Here is a 15,639-nt window from a genome sequence, read left to right as displayed (position 1 = left end):
TATTATTGCAGAGGGTTACTTTTGTATTCACTTTTCCTATTTTTGTTCTTTTTTTTTCACTGTAGTTAGTAGTATTTGTGTGGGTCTTGCATGTTTAAGTGATAGGAACGAAAATAATCAATTCTTTGTTGTCCGTGTATATATAGATATTGTTGTATACATGTATGTATTTTAGCTGGAGGAAATGTTTTCCATTCTAGTATGTATGATAAATTTGGCAAAAGGTTAAGAAAGCATAAAAATATTAAAAATTATATTAGGTTTAATTAAAATGTCTTCCACTTTGTGAGAAAATAAAAAGACAAGGGAAAAAACAAACTGCAAAAACATTTAAGAATAGAAATAAAAATCTGTTACTTAATATGTCTACACCAGGGTTTTATACAGACCTGAATAATAATAGTGTTGAAACTGATAATTATTGGTTTCAAATTTACCTTATTAAAAATATACATATTGTTGCAAATTCAAGGACTGAAACATGCTTAGGTATGAAAATTATGAATGATATTACTTCCATAACATCTGATGTAAAAGTTTAAAAATAGCTTTTTGAATTAAAATTTGATGGTTAAAATGATTTTTTCTATCAATTCTAGTGTCATCAGCAGCCAGTTCAGGAGCTGTGGATGAGGAATTTTTCATTAAGTCATTTGAAGATGTCCCTAAAGTGCAGGTAAAGTAATGATTTATATTATAACTATTTTTTATAGGGGAAGTAGGTGTACATTTGTATAGGGATCACCTTAACTATGATTATGTATTGTTTAGATATTTGAATTATGTGCACATCATCTCTAGACTTAGTATCACATACCTATATAGATTAGACTTGACATTGACCAAGTTCAAGTCATTTGTGTTTGGGTCATAACTGCTTTATCCTTGACAAAAGCTTTTGATATTTAGCAATTGGGTGTATCACTTCAAAACGGTGTGTGGCATAACACTGTATATGACCTCTAACCTTGTCCTCAACTAAACGTGGAACTCATTTGAATTTTGAAATCATGCTATATGTAACTTGGTAATGGAAATCAATAGAGATCCCAAATTAAAGTATCCAACCGTTTATATTTACCTCACAAAATTGTATGAAATTCATGCATATTTTTGAATATGGAATAATATGAAAACTTGCTTCCTTTACTCTACATGTAAGATTTAAACATTTCATTTCTATTTCAGATATTTTCTGCACGAGACATGACAGATGTATTGACAAAAGCCAAAGACATATTGTCGGATGAGAAGAAAGATTGGGAGAAAAGAAATGAAGCTGTAAGCTCTGATTTAATCCAGATTTTGTCATTTGTCCATAAAAATACCAGAATTTGTTGTCATTGATCCAAGTAGAAATATCAAAAGAGAGAAAAATTTGTTTTGTTTAAAAAAAAAAAAATGCTTTGCTGTTTTCATGATACCTATAAATTAAGGACAGATGCAGTCAAAGCTTGCCGTGTATGCCTTTAGTTATATCAGAGACCTGGGTACAATGCATATTTTAAAGGAAATTTCAAATTAGCTCGGAAATTACAATTAATGATAAAAACCGACTCTGTCTGCATGATCTAACTTTTAAGGTTACAAAAGCAAAGTAAATATATATCAGTTCAATTCTACACAATGAGACCAAAGATTTTGTATTATCTTTATTTCAGATTAAAACTGTTCGATCTGTGATAGTACAAGGAGGGCAGCAACAGGATGAGTTTTTTCATTTATTAAGGAGTATGGAACCATGTTTTTCCATTTGTATCCGGGACCTTCGATCTCAGATTGTTAGAGAAGCCTGTATTACTATAGCGTAAGTTAACCTAGTTTAAGTCTGACATTAATTCATTGCAGAAAATTAAAAACAATAAAAACAAACCCTTGAACAAAACAAGAAATAGTTTATATGAGACAGTTACAAGAAGTGAATGTAACTGAAACTATCAAAAATGAAATGCTGAAATTGAAAATGAAAATGAAAAAGTTTATTAATTTTTACACCCACACTTCCACTCCAAAGGAAAAATTCAAACAAAATTTCTTTTTAAATATTCACTTTTAACCCTAAGACTTTATTCAGACTGAGTCTCATTTTTAATTTCTAATAATTTACAAAGTAGCAGTCCACCTTAAGATATATCACCCTACTCTCAATCCAAGCAGACCAGACTTGCTCTTAACCTTTAAAAATGTGTTCTTGTTTGAGAAGATACAAAAACCAGATTTTAAAGTCTTTGGTTTGACACAGTCATGGATAGAACACACCCAAGACAAGCATGCTTCCATTAGACAGCTGTGGTTGTTGGTTTTCATAGAAGTTGTTTCATTTATTTTAACATTAGTCAACATGCCTACAGAAGATTTACATATACATATTTTATAAATAAGCTTTAAGGAATTGGATATGTTTTACGTCTAAACATGATTAAAATCATTTTCCATAACTCGGTTACTATGACAATATATACAAGTTGAGCAGATGAAGGATTTACAGTCCTGTACTGAGGAGGGCCTGTTTAAGCTTTTAAGTCAATATCAGTGTAAGATAAAGTCAGATTATAAGTTCTATTAAAATCATTCTTTTTATTTTCAGATATATGTCTCAGGTGTTAGGAAGCAAGTTTGATCACTTTGCAGAATCTCAGATGAGTCATCTCATCAATTTGATACCAAATAGTGCTAAAATTATGGCCACATCTGGAATAGTCTGTATACGTTTTATATTACAAGTAAGTGTAATAAACTATGGATACAACTTGAAGGCCATGAAAGTTCTTTTATTTATAGGTAACTTTTTTTTATTTTGAAACAATTTATTGGTTCGATTACTGTATTTCATATTTTGTTTGAACATGACCTCTATTTGAGAAAAAAATCTTAAATATTAGATAAGCTTTTTAAAAATGATACATAATATGTAGAATTTAAGTGAAATTGAATGGTTAGGACTTTTCAAATGCACAAAGAACAGTTACTGTAAATTTAAAAAAAATTTGTGAAGTTTATTTAGTACAGAGATTGTGAATATACACATAAACAGTATATTTTTATGCCCCCGCCGTAGCAGAGGGGGCATTAAGTTTTACCCTTGTCCCTTTACAAATGGAAAAATTGCTGAATTTATTGTTTCCGTTCTCTAACTTTAGTTTGCCTCAACCAAATGTTATGAAACTTATACACAATGCTTATTATCACAAAACACAGATCAAGTTCGAATTTTGGTGGCATCACTTTTATTGTTCTAGAGTTATGCCCCTTTACAAATGGAAAAATTGCTGAAATTTTCGTTTCTGTTCTCTAATTTTAGTTTGCCTCAACCAAATGTTGTGAAACTTATACACAATGTTTATTACCACAAAACACAGATCAAGTTTGAATTTTGGGGGCGTCACTTCAACCATTCTAGAGTTATGCCCCTTTATAAATGTGAAAATTGCAAAATTTTTATTTTCTTCTAAGTATCAAGTAATTTTTAAAATTGGAGTTATCTTCCTTTGTCCATGATTATAGTTGAATCAACTACAATCAATGCTTTATACAATATAATGTTTAATTTTGACTTCCTCTGATAAAACACAGATCAAGTTGAATTTGGGTAGTGTCAATTTAACCATTATTGAGTTATGCCCCTTTATAAATCGAAAGATTGCAAAATTTTTAGTTTCCACTCTGTAACTTAAGTTTGCCCCAACCAAACATTTTGAAACCTATACACAATATTCATTACCACAAAACTAAGATCAAGTACAAATTTTTTGTTTTCCGTTTTCTAACATTAGTTTGCCTCAACCAAATGTTATGAAAATTATACACAATGCTTATCACTACATAATACAGATTAAGTACGAAATTTGGTGGCGACACTTTTACCATTCTTGAGTTATGTCCCTTTATAAACATAAAAATTGCTGAATTTAATGTTTCCATTCTCTAACTTAAGTTTGTCTCCACTATATGTTATAAAACTTATACACAACCTTTCTAGAGTTATGCGTGTTTACAGATAGAAGAATTTTTAGTTTCTGTTCTCTACTTAAGTTAGCCTCTACCAAATGTTATGAGACTTACACACAATGCTTATTACCACAAAACTCAGATCAAGTTCAAATTTGGGTAGCGTCACTTTTACAGTTCTTCAGTTATGTCCCTTTATAACTATATGATATGCAAGCGGGGGCATCATCTGTGTCCACATGTGGACACTATCCACATTTATTTTTATTTGCAGTACACACATTCCCATAGATTGTTGCCAATCATCACTTCAGTGTTAACATCAAAATCCGCTACAATAAGACGGTAAGTTACCCATCACTTCAGTGTTAACATCAAAATCCAGTACAATAAGACGGTAAGTTACCCATCACTTCAGTGTTAACATCAAAATCTAGTACAATAAGATGGTAAATAAGACGGTAAGTTACCCATCACTTCAGTGTTAACATCAAAATCTAGTACAATAAGATGGTAAATAAGACGGTAAGTTACCCATCACTTCAGTGTTAACATCAAAATCTAGTACAATAAGATGGTAAATAAGACGGTAAGTTACCCATCACTTTAGTGTTAACATCAAAATCCAGTACAATAAGACAGTAAGTTACCCATCACTTCAGTGTTAACATCAAAATCTAGTAAAATAAGACGATAAGTTACCCATCACTTCAGTGTTAACATCAAAATCTAGTACAATAAGACGGTAAGTTACCCATCACTTCAGTGTTAACATCAAAATCTAGTACAATAAGACGATAAGTTACCCATCATCTCAGTGTTAACATCAAAATCTAGTACAATAAGACGACAAGTTACCCATCATCTCAGTGTTAACATCAAAATCTAGTACAATAAGACGATAAGTTACCCATCATCTCAGTGTTAACATCAAAATCTAGTACAGTAAGACGATAAGTTACCCATCATCTCAGTGTTAACATCAAAATCTAGTACAATAAGACGGTAAGTTACATATTTTTAGATGATTGTTATTTTTTTACTCTGATTTGTAATATACCAACAGCAGTTACAACAAAAATTTGTATTTTGTTGAATACTTCATATACTGTCTGTAAAGAAATCTTGAGTAAAGTATACGTTGTATTAGAAAATGAATATTTGAATATAGTCGGGTCAGAATCCTATTTCTACCATGTGGTGATCATGCATATTAGATGGATATAAGTACATTCAAAAATATTACAAATAAACAAAATACAACAACAAATGTTTTTGTGTGCAGAACAAATTGATTTTTAAGTACAACTTGCATGTCGAAACTGAATTGGTAAAAGGCTATTCACATATGCATTCAACGTCAACCTATATGAAGTGGCCAAAACAGAGTAGCCCCCCAAAAAAAACAAAAAACGCCTGAATGTTAAATTTGCCTGACACCCTAACTACTGGGTTTGGTGACTAACTCAGTTCTAATAATAAAAACCGAAAAAAGCAACTGTCATTGATCCAGTTGAAGACATTTGATATAAAATGTATTGAAAATGTATATGAATTATAATGGGTAGCACAGCAGTCATTTTGATTGCTGTAACACTTAGAATAAATTTAGATTTGTTTATACCGTATAACGTGAAATTACTTCCTGACAAAAAAGCCAGCTGAAAATATGAAAATATACAATAACAAATATTTAATGATAAAGACATTGAAACTGTATTACATGCAAATCTGTGGCTTTATTTTATTTCATCAAATTTAAGATTGCAAGCACATTTATATATGAACTGATTTGTACTTTTTTTCAGACAAGTTTGTGAATTTATAAATCAAATTTTACACACTTGGCCAACACATGTTTTAGAAAAACAGATTGCTAATCTACAGGATGCTTTAAAGAGAGGTATCAATGATGCAGACACTGATGCCAGGGCATTCTCTAGAAAGTAAGTACAAATTTGTCCTTTTTGTTCAGAATTATATTTGTGCCCCCTACTGCACAGCCTCTACATGTCCGTCACTCTGTTCATTTTGGGATCATTACTTATGCACTATTTTGGCTTATGTCAGCAAACATGTCATTATATATATGTGAAGGAAACATACAGGAAAATGTCCCATTTCCATTAATGGCAGCCAATATAGTCATCATGTTTTGTTCTTTGCATACATTTCAAATGTATGCATATAGTAATTTATACAAATTCTAAAACATTGAAAAGCATGAATAACAGACAGTATTTCATATCAGTATAGTACTGTCAAGTTTTAAGTGTATGTGCACATTCTAAAGCTTTACATTGTATTGACATACAATAACAGACAGTATTTCATATAAGTATAGTACTGTCAAGTTTTAAGAGTATGTACACATTCTAAAGCTTTACATTGTATTGACATACAATAACAGACAGTATTTTATATCAGTATAGTACTGTAAAGTTTAAAGTGTATGTACACAATCTAAAGCTTTACACTGCATTGACATACAATAACAGACAGTATTTTATATCAGTATAGTACTGTAAAGTTTTAAGTGTATGACCACATTCTTAAGCTTTACACTGCATTGACATACAATATGAAGCAAGGACTTTAAAGGTGTGCAGACTTGCATTATGGCAATCTAAAGAGATACACAAGTCTCCAGCTGTAACCTCAGATGATATCGGATGGGCTTATTAGATGTGATGAATTAATGATACATTTTCTTTCTTCAGAGCATTTTGGGGATTTGCTGACCATTTCAAAGATCAAGCAGATGCCTTATTGAATGCCTTAGAACCCTCCAAACAAAAACAGGTTAAAGGTGAACTGAGTGGATCATCTAGTAATAATTCATTAAATAGTGCGGAAGGATTGATATCACGGCCGCGATCAGCTAGTACAGATAGAGGCTTTGATTCCAGTACTTTAGGGTGAGTGATGTATACACAGATTTACTATTTTTTTTACCCCCTCATTATATTGATGTCTGCATGTTGTATCTGCAACTACTAAACCAGTTACTGAATATCAATGAAACATTGTATAGGTATTACATTAGAATTTATATATAAAAATAAGATTGTCCATTTGACAACTCTCCACCAGACACCAAATGACGTAGAAGTTAACATCTATATGTCACCATACAGCCTTCAACAATTAGCAAAACCCATACCACACAATAAGCTGTGAAAGACCCTGAAATGACAAAATAAAAAACAATTCAAACAAGAATTGCATTTTTATGCCCCAGCCATAGCGGAGGGGGCATTAAGTTTTACCCTTGTCCGTCCGTATGTCCCAAAATTGGTTTCTGTTCTCTAACTTTAGTTTGCCTCAACCAAATGTTATGGAACTTATACACAATGCTTATTACCACAGAATACAGATCAAGTTTGAAATTGGGTGGTGTCACTTTTACTGTTCTTGAGTTATGCCCTTTATAAACATAAAAATTGCTGAATTTTTCATTTCCGTTCTCTAACTTTAGTTTGCCTGAACCAAATGTTATGAAACTTATACACAATACTTATTACCACAAAACTCAGATCAATTACAAATTAGGGTAGCGTCACTTTTACCGTTCTTCAGTTATATTCATTTATATGACCGCAAAAAATTTTGCGGTCATATATTGGTATCACTTCGTCGTCGTCCGAAGACAATTGGTTTCCGAACAATAACTTTAGTATAATTAAATAGAAATCTATGAAATTTAAACACAAGGTTTATAACCACAAAAGGAAGGTTGGGATTGATTTTGGGGGTTATGGTCCTAACAGTTTAGGAATAAGGGGCCAAAAAGGGCCCAAATAAGCATTTTTCTAGTTTCCAGACAATAACATGTGAAACGGTGTATGGATCTCTTTGAAATTATACCACAAGTTTCCATACCACAAAAGGATGGTTAGGATTTGCTTTGGGGGTTATGGCTCAAACCGTTTAGGAATTAGGGGCAAAAAAGGGGAAAAAACAAGGGTTTCCTGGTTAATGGACAATTACTTAAGACAATTTAAAAGCAGTGTAAGGGAGGTAATCCAAACGTTTTGATTACCTCCCTTACACTGCTTTTAAATTATGTATAAAGATGATTAGCTGTCAATTTAATTTTAGAAGTTACTATTAAGGAATATTAATGTTTTTAGCTATGATTATGTATGTCATTTTCTATTTTAAGACTTTTATGATGTATTAAAATTGGTAATTATGGTTGCAATTATGGGGGTCAATTCACAACAGCAAAGTGTATTGACAAAAGCAAAAAATTGAATATAAATTCAAATCATATAACCAATTCCAAGTTTTTTTACTACAGTTATTCTGTGTCAAATATTTAATTACAATCCAAATTCAGACCTGTATCAGGTGCGAATATTGCGTCCATTTTTGCCCCAACTGTTCAGAGTTGGACCTCTGCGGTCATATCCAGCTGCACTTGGCGAAGCAATTTATTAGATATGCAAGCGGGGCATCATCTGTGTCCCATGGACACATTCCCCATTTATTTTGTGCTATTGTCAGGTTTATCCAATTCAATTTCTTTATTATATACATTGATTGGCTTTTATTACAGCAATTTGTGATCAAAATTATCCTTGCCCTTACTGTAATTAAATTTTTCATTAGAATTAATTTTTATTTTTACAGAAGGATTGGAAAGAAGAAACACAAGTTCAGTTCTGCAAGTAGTGATACAGGTGGTGCAGGTATGTTGTTGATGATGAATGTCATTATTTGTCTTCATGTATATATAAAAAAGAAAATTAAATTTTGGATTGGTTGAGAAATGGTAAAAACAGAATGTTTAATTTTAAATATATATATTCAAATGATACAGCAACCAAGTTCAGTTCCACTTTAAATTTCCAAGAATAATTCTTACTATGATTAGAAAATAAAACTTAGCTGATAGTACAATAGTTTGTACTATCTAAAATTGACAAAATATCATTGATAATCTGTAAAGACAAGATGCTTATTAACATATATATTAAGCAGAGCATGACTATTTTAAGTAAAATTGTTAAATTGTTTTCAAAAACTCTGGCATGAAGTTAAATATATTATCATGGAGGGGCTTCATTTGCTTAGCAGGAAACTTAAAATATCTAGTGGCTTAAGTCATTCCATTGAGAGGACAATGTCCCTTAGTATACATATGAACAAAAATCTTGTAAAAAAATTTCTACAATAGCTTATAAATTTAACTTGAGAGTGCTGGAAATAGCATGCAGGCAAATTAGGAATTTATAACATTTATAGTTTTTTTTGCAGTCTGATAAATTTTGTTTAAAAAAAATGAGTGATAACCTAGCTTTTTTAGCTTGAATATTATAATGTCATACTGGCTGGGTAGAATTTTGTTTCTTGTCTTTTTCTTTGGAAAGGGAGATAATACACAACTCTTCCCTGTCTTTTTTTCGTGTTTCAGGTGCTGGTTGTTATATACATTCTGCCTGCAAGTTTGCAGTTTATTTATATAATCTTACGATAGATTTTTCTTTTATTGTCTCCTATGGTGTTAAGGACATGAATACGTGTATAGATTGAGAAAAATATACATTTGATGTCATATATATGTTTCTATTTTAAAAAAAGGATTGTATATGTGCAGTGTAAAGGTGATCTTTCAAATATTTATCATGCATTTGATTCAATCAAAAGTTGATAAAAAAAAAATGCAGCAAATGAAAAAACTGGAGTTATTCGAAAACTATTGTTAAATTTGCAGTACATGTAGTTTTAATTGTTTATGATGATAATGTCTAATAGTTCAATAAGTTTGATATCTTATACCTATATTTGGAGAAAAAGAAAGAACATTAAAAGTTTGATATCTGTAATAGTTTTGTTTATGATAATATCATATCAATAAAAACCTGTAGGTTGGATTTATAAGATTTGTAACTTGAGGAAATACTCAATATTTTTATTTTACAATTTCCTACAATTGACATCAGTTGGTATGAAGCTTAACAAGAAGTCAAATTCAAAATAGTTATATAAAGTAGCATGGAATAAGTTTTTTTTAGAATTGTTCATTGCATTTTCAATTAGCATGATAAAGTGAATTGTTTTGACCTTCAAAATGTGACATGACACCTTTCAAAACCATTATTACTACTTTTCCTTTGTGCTTGTTTTGCATGTATCCTTTTTACTTTCTAATTTCACTTTCACGTCCAGATTTGGATGTTGAAGGCGATGCCCACAAGCAAGGTAAGACAATCACATGACCACCATGTGATAAGAGTATAGCGTGCTAGATATCAGCTGACTGTTGCTGTGGTTTGGCCTTTAGTTATCACATCACTCAACCACTTTTATTTCTGCCTACTTTCTTAGTATATTTACCTGCTTAATTAGAGCAAAGATTGTTTATTTACATATTTATATATGTACAATATGATGATACGCATTTCAATTTGAAGATTAAAGATAATTGCTTATCTGCAGTTTTCAATGATATGCCTGATCTCTGCATTTGGGGGAATCAATCTCTATTCAATCATGAATAATATGGAGATTTTTCATGTTTTGGTTACTTTCAATACAACTTTCAAAAATTTTAAAAAAATAGAATTTTTAGATAAGAAGTTAAAAAAAATATAGATAATTATTCAATTTTGTTATTTTTTTTAATTAAGAACCTAAGACAGTCTTTGTTTTAATGCTGCTTCTTTATACCTCTGTACACTCATAATCTTTAATTTCTATATCTTGTACTTATCTTGTATTTATCTTGTACTTATCTTGTAATAATGATTTGTATTTATAACTTTGTAAAATTTAATTTCAATATTCTTTTAACATTTATTTCTGTTTATATATTTGTTTTCATGCCTGGTAATAACTTTCAGACTTAGACAAACCTCTTTACGATTTATATGGCCGTAGAATTGGACGTTCAAATAGTGCCGCAGACATAACCAATCCCTATGCCACAGCACCCAGAAACCGTCGAAATCAGACATCTGGGAGAACAACACCAGTGTCATTTTCTGGTCGTATGACACCAACTTCACAAATCTCTGGACGTATGACACCAACATCATCGATTTCCGGACGCATGACGCCGACATCGTCCGTAACTGGAAGGACAACTCCTGTTCATCTTTCTCATAACTCGGGATCATCATATAACTCAACGTATAACTCACTGCGTAAGGAGATTTATAAATATTGAGAATGATATGTTTCAGATTAGGGGCATGAAAAGATCATTGATGGTTTTGTAGAATTATGTTTGCCAATTGTTGGTTGAGGCATGCTTGATTGAAAAGATACTTAAAGCTGTTCCCAGCATGCATTTTAAAGAATCCATTTTGATCTGGGAATGGATGTTTGAAACCTTTAGAGTGGAAGTTTGATATTTTGTGGGATAAAAACCCACAGCATGCCATCCTCACAAAGAAGAGTTTTCCCAGTCCCATATGTTCCCTTTGTAGACTGGTGATCAGTAACTAACAAGCATGAAATAGGTCACTGAAGGAATCTCCCCCTCCCCTGTCCCTGCTCCCCCTAATATGAATTGAATTGGAATTTTGGGTTAGAAGATTTAGAAAAGGAAACTAGTGAAGAATGTTGGAAGATGCAAGATGATTAAAAAAAAAAAGACAAAAAAAACAATGTCATATGTATTGAAAATACCGGTAAGTCAATTGGTGTGGATTACAAAAATAATGATAGAAGGAAAATAGTGCAGGAAGATAACAATTTGATATACAAAACTGCTTCAAGTAAAAAAAAAAAACACAATTATACCCTGCCTAAGATAGTAGCTGGGATTTATACTTTCATGTCACCTTTTTGTCCACCAATCCTGTATCTGGTAAAAGTTTTGGTTTAAGGGGGGTTAAAATTTTGGTAAAATGTAAGTTCAATTTTTGTTTTAAGGTAGGTTACTATGAAGGTGTGGTCACATCAACTTTAAACTCAGTACACTTGTTCATTATGATGTGAAGTTTTAAAAGTAAATGCCAAATTAGCCTTTTGACCTAGCTTTTGAAGTTCACTGAACTTAGAAATGTGATAGTGCCAGCAGTATATGTATGGTTTTATATGGACACATTTTCTTGTTTATTTTTTCTTTGGCTGAAAATAATCCCAACCTCTTTGTACTTTTCTCTGTTGATTTATGTACGGAAGTAATTCTAGATGTTGAGGAGACATGTTTTTTGAATAAGCTGAATAGTTGTGACATTTTTAGAATATGGTTGATAAAAAATATACTTATATTTAAAATTTATCGATCATTTAGTCAAATTCTAAAGAAGTTCTTTTGAATAATAAGAAAAGAACAGAAAAAAACATACTACAGTTTGAAATATATGTGGAATGGTATTTAAGAGTTGTTTTTTTGACATTAAAGATAGGTGATAAGACCAGTGGCTATTTTATGTAATCGGTAGTGTAAAAGTTGACAGTTTATGAGTTACCTACAATTAATGAGTGGTCAGGTGTAAGTGTGTTATTGTAATTGTTTATAAGTCATTAATACACAAGTAAATGAAAGAAACGTTATCACTTCACTTCAAAAGCTTAGAAATATGTATTCAAAAATCTGAGAATATAGATATTAGAGAGAGAGAAAAGTCTGAAAGTTGAGTCACAAATAAATTATGTTTACATATTAAATTTATGATTAAGTCATGTAAAAGTAATAATACAAAGTACTAATTATATAATAAACAAGAACAGCACTCTTAAATCCATACAAATGTGTATTATGCCTGGACACAGTAACTGTAAAATAAATATCATCCTGTATTCTATTCTGTAAATTTAAAATATCTTGGCCAAGGTAGATCTAAAAAAGAAATTGTACTTAATAGGTATTACCATATTTATGATACTTTTTATCGTAAGAGAATGTTCCTTTTATTGCCAATATGGCTTCACAGCCTTAAATTCTATTTGGTTTTCATCATTATGAAATAAATAAAATTTTGCAAATAAAACAGTGTTTATTAGAGTTTTAGCTTTTTTTTTTATCTAAAAGAAATATACATTTCTATTTGGTCTGTGAGTATAAACTCTCTAAGTCTTGTATACTGCTGTGCTTAGATGGGGCCAGGTGTAATATGTTAATTATTATGTATTACTGCTTGTTAATTTATAGATTTGAGCTCCTTGTTGTGGTCTTTGATGTCATATTGTTTACATTTTTCACTGATGTGTATGTTTGTTTTCTAAATAGATAAAGTTTAAAAACAGGATGGAGAAATTGAGCTGGAATCACCATATTACAAACTGTTTAAGTAGTTTACATTTATCTTAACTAGAAAATTCTTTTTGCTTATCCTAGATGTCAACTCATGCTGAATTGTCCTTAATTTTTTTACGAAATTGTGCCAAGATTTCAACAACAAATCAACCACCACCACCACCCCCCCCCCCCCCAAAAAAAAATAATTAAATCTACCATTTTTAGCTCACCTGGCCCAAAGGGCCAAGTGAGCTTTTCTCACCACTTGGCGTCCGTGGTCGTCGTTAGCTTTTTACAAAAATCTTTTCCTCTGAAACCACTGGGCCAAATTTAACCAAACTTGGCCACAATCATCATTGGGGTATCTAGTTTAAAAAATGTGTCCGATGACCCCGCCTTTTAACCTAGATGGCCGCCATGGCTAAAAATAGAACATAGGGGTAAAATGTAGATTTTGGCTTATATCTCTGAAACCAAAGCATTTAGAGTAAATCTGACAAAGGGTAAAACTGATTATCAGGTCTAGATCTATCTGCCCTGACATTTTCAGACAAATCTGACAACCTGTTGTTGGGTTGCTGCCCCTGAATTGGTAATTTTAAGGAAATTTTGCAGTTTTTGGTTATTATCTTGAATATTATTATAGATAGAGATAAACTGTAAACAGCAATAATGTTCAGCAAAGTAAGATCTACAAATAAGTCGTCATGACCAAAATTATCAGTCGACCCCTTTAGGAGTTATTGGCGATTATAGTCAATTTTTAACAATTTTTCTTAAATTTTTGTGATCTTTAACAAAAATCTTCTTCTCTGAAACTACTGAGACAAATTTAACAATACTTGGCCATAATCATTATAAGGGTATCTAGTTTTAAAAAATGTGTCCGATGACCCCGCCAACCAACCGAGATGGCCGCCATGACTTAAAATAGAACATAGGGGTAAAATGTAGATTTTGGCTTATATCTCTGAAACCAAAGCATTTAGAGTAAATCTGACATAGGATAAAACTGATTATCAGATCAAGATCTATCCGCCGTGAAATTTTCAAACAAATCTGACAATCTGTTGTTGGGTTGCTGCCCCTGAATTGGTAATTTTAAGGAAATTTTGCAGTTTTTATACGACCGCAAAAAAATTTTTGTGGTCGTATATTGGTATGACGTTGGCGTCGTCGTCGTCGTCCTGCGTTGTCGTCCGAAGACGCATTGGTTTTCGCACTCTAACTTTAGTTTAAGTGAATGGATCTTTTTGAAATTTTACCATAAGGTTAAATACCACAAAAGGAAGGTTGGGATTGATTTTGGGGGTTATGGTACCAACAGTTAAGGAATTAGGGGCCAAAAAGGGGCCAAAACTAAGCATTTTCTAGTTTAAGACAATAACTGTGGAACAGTGTATGGATCTCTCTGAAATTATACTACAAGTTTCCATACCACAAAGGGATGGTTAGGATTTGCTTTGGGGGGTTATGGCTCAAACCATTTAAGAATTAGGGGCAAAAAAGGGGGGAAAACAAGGTTGTCCTGGTTAATGGACAAATACTTCGTACAAAACATAATTTAAAGCAGTGTAAGGGAGATAAATCAAATACATCATTGAAATTATCTCCCTTACACTGCTTTTAAATTATGTATAAAGTAATGGTTAATGAACAATAAAGATAATTTAAAACAGTGTAAGGGAGGTAATCCAAATACAACGTTTTGGTTACTTCCCTTACACTGCTTTTAAATTATGTTTAAAGAAATGCATATTTATAAAGGAAGACCAGTAAAAATATCTGCAAATGTTGCATCATTTTATTTTACAATAAAATCCATATGAAAGATTTGACACTATATTTTTAATTCTATTATAAAATAGATTAAGTTAGCACTATGGTAAAATTAAATGGGTAATTTTGGTTGCCAACTCCATTGGAAATTTGAATTGAGATTATGACCATATCTTGAGGGAAAGAATTTTTTGGGGGATAAAAAGAAATTGTGGGGGGTCAATTTTTTCTCATTTCAGATTTCAGAAATTAAAAAGAATTATTCTTCAAATATTATTTTTTTTTCATATTTCAAATATTGAAAAATTTCAAGAAGTAATCTTTAATTGCACAGTATGGCGCATTAGATTTGTAAAATCTTTGATCACATTTATTTATTTGTTATGCCGAATCTAACAGTGTATTTAGATTTTTAATTTTGGGTCCAGTTTTCAAAATAGTCTACATTAAGGTCCAAAGGGTCCAAAATTAAACTTTGTTTGATTTTAGCAAAAATTGAATATATGAGGTTCTTTGATATGCTGAATCTAAACATGTATTTAGATTTTTGATTTTTGGCCCAGTTTTCAAGTTGGTCCAAATTGGGGTCCAACATTAAACTTTGTTTGATTTCTTGGGGTTCTTTGATATGCTGAATCTAAACATGTGTTTAGATTTTTAATTATGGGCCCAGTGTTCAAGTTGGTCCAAGATAGGGTCCAGTATTAAAACTTTGT

At 31.4% G+C, this 15,639-nt stretch overlaps 1 protein-coding gene across 10 annotated transcripts in view; it reads left to right on the top strand.

Annotated features, from left to right (window-relative positions):
• LOC127729202 (CLIP-associating protein 2-like) overlaps positions 1-15,639 on the top strand; it is a 126,026-nt gene that overhangs the window by 71,879 nt on the left and 38,508 nt on the right. For 6 of the 10 annotated variants that reach the window (XM_052236899.1, XM_052236901.1, XM_052236900.1 and 3 more), the window contains 10 exons: positions 600-676; positions 1,189-1,281; positions 1,662-1,807; positions 2,588-2,723; positions 4,223-4,293; positions 5,757-5,894; positions 6,669-6,866; positions 8,584-8,642; positions 10,123-10,155; positions 10,797-11,099. In XM_052236899.1, coding sequence (XP_052092859.1) covers positions 600-676; positions 1,189-1,281; positions 1,662-1,807; positions 2,588-2,723; positions 4,223-4,293; positions 5,757-5,894; positions 6,669-6,866; positions 8,584-8,642; positions 10,123-10,155; positions 10,797-11,099 — 1,254 coding nt within the window. The remainder of the gene's footprint in view (positions 1-599; positions 677-1,188; positions 1,282-1,661; positions 1,808-2,587; positions 2,724-4,222; positions 4,294-5,756; positions 5,895-6,668; positions 6,867-8,583; positions 8,643-10,122; positions 10,156-10,796; positions 11,100-15,639) is intronic. The other 4 variants (XM_052236904.1, XM_052236902.1, XM_052236898.1 and 1 more) reach the window with 3 other exon arrangements.

This window comes from Mytilus californianus, unplaced genomic scaffold, assembly GCF_021869535.1.
Source record: "Mytilus californianus isolate M0D057914Y unplaced genomic scaffold, xbMytCali1.0.p SCAF_2, whole genome shotgun sequence".
Lineage (NCBI taxonomy): Eukaryota > Metazoa > Mollusca > Bivalvia > Mytilida > Mytilidae > Mytilus > Mytilus californianus.
This window is presented reverse-complemented; position numbering and strand designations above follow the sequence as displayed.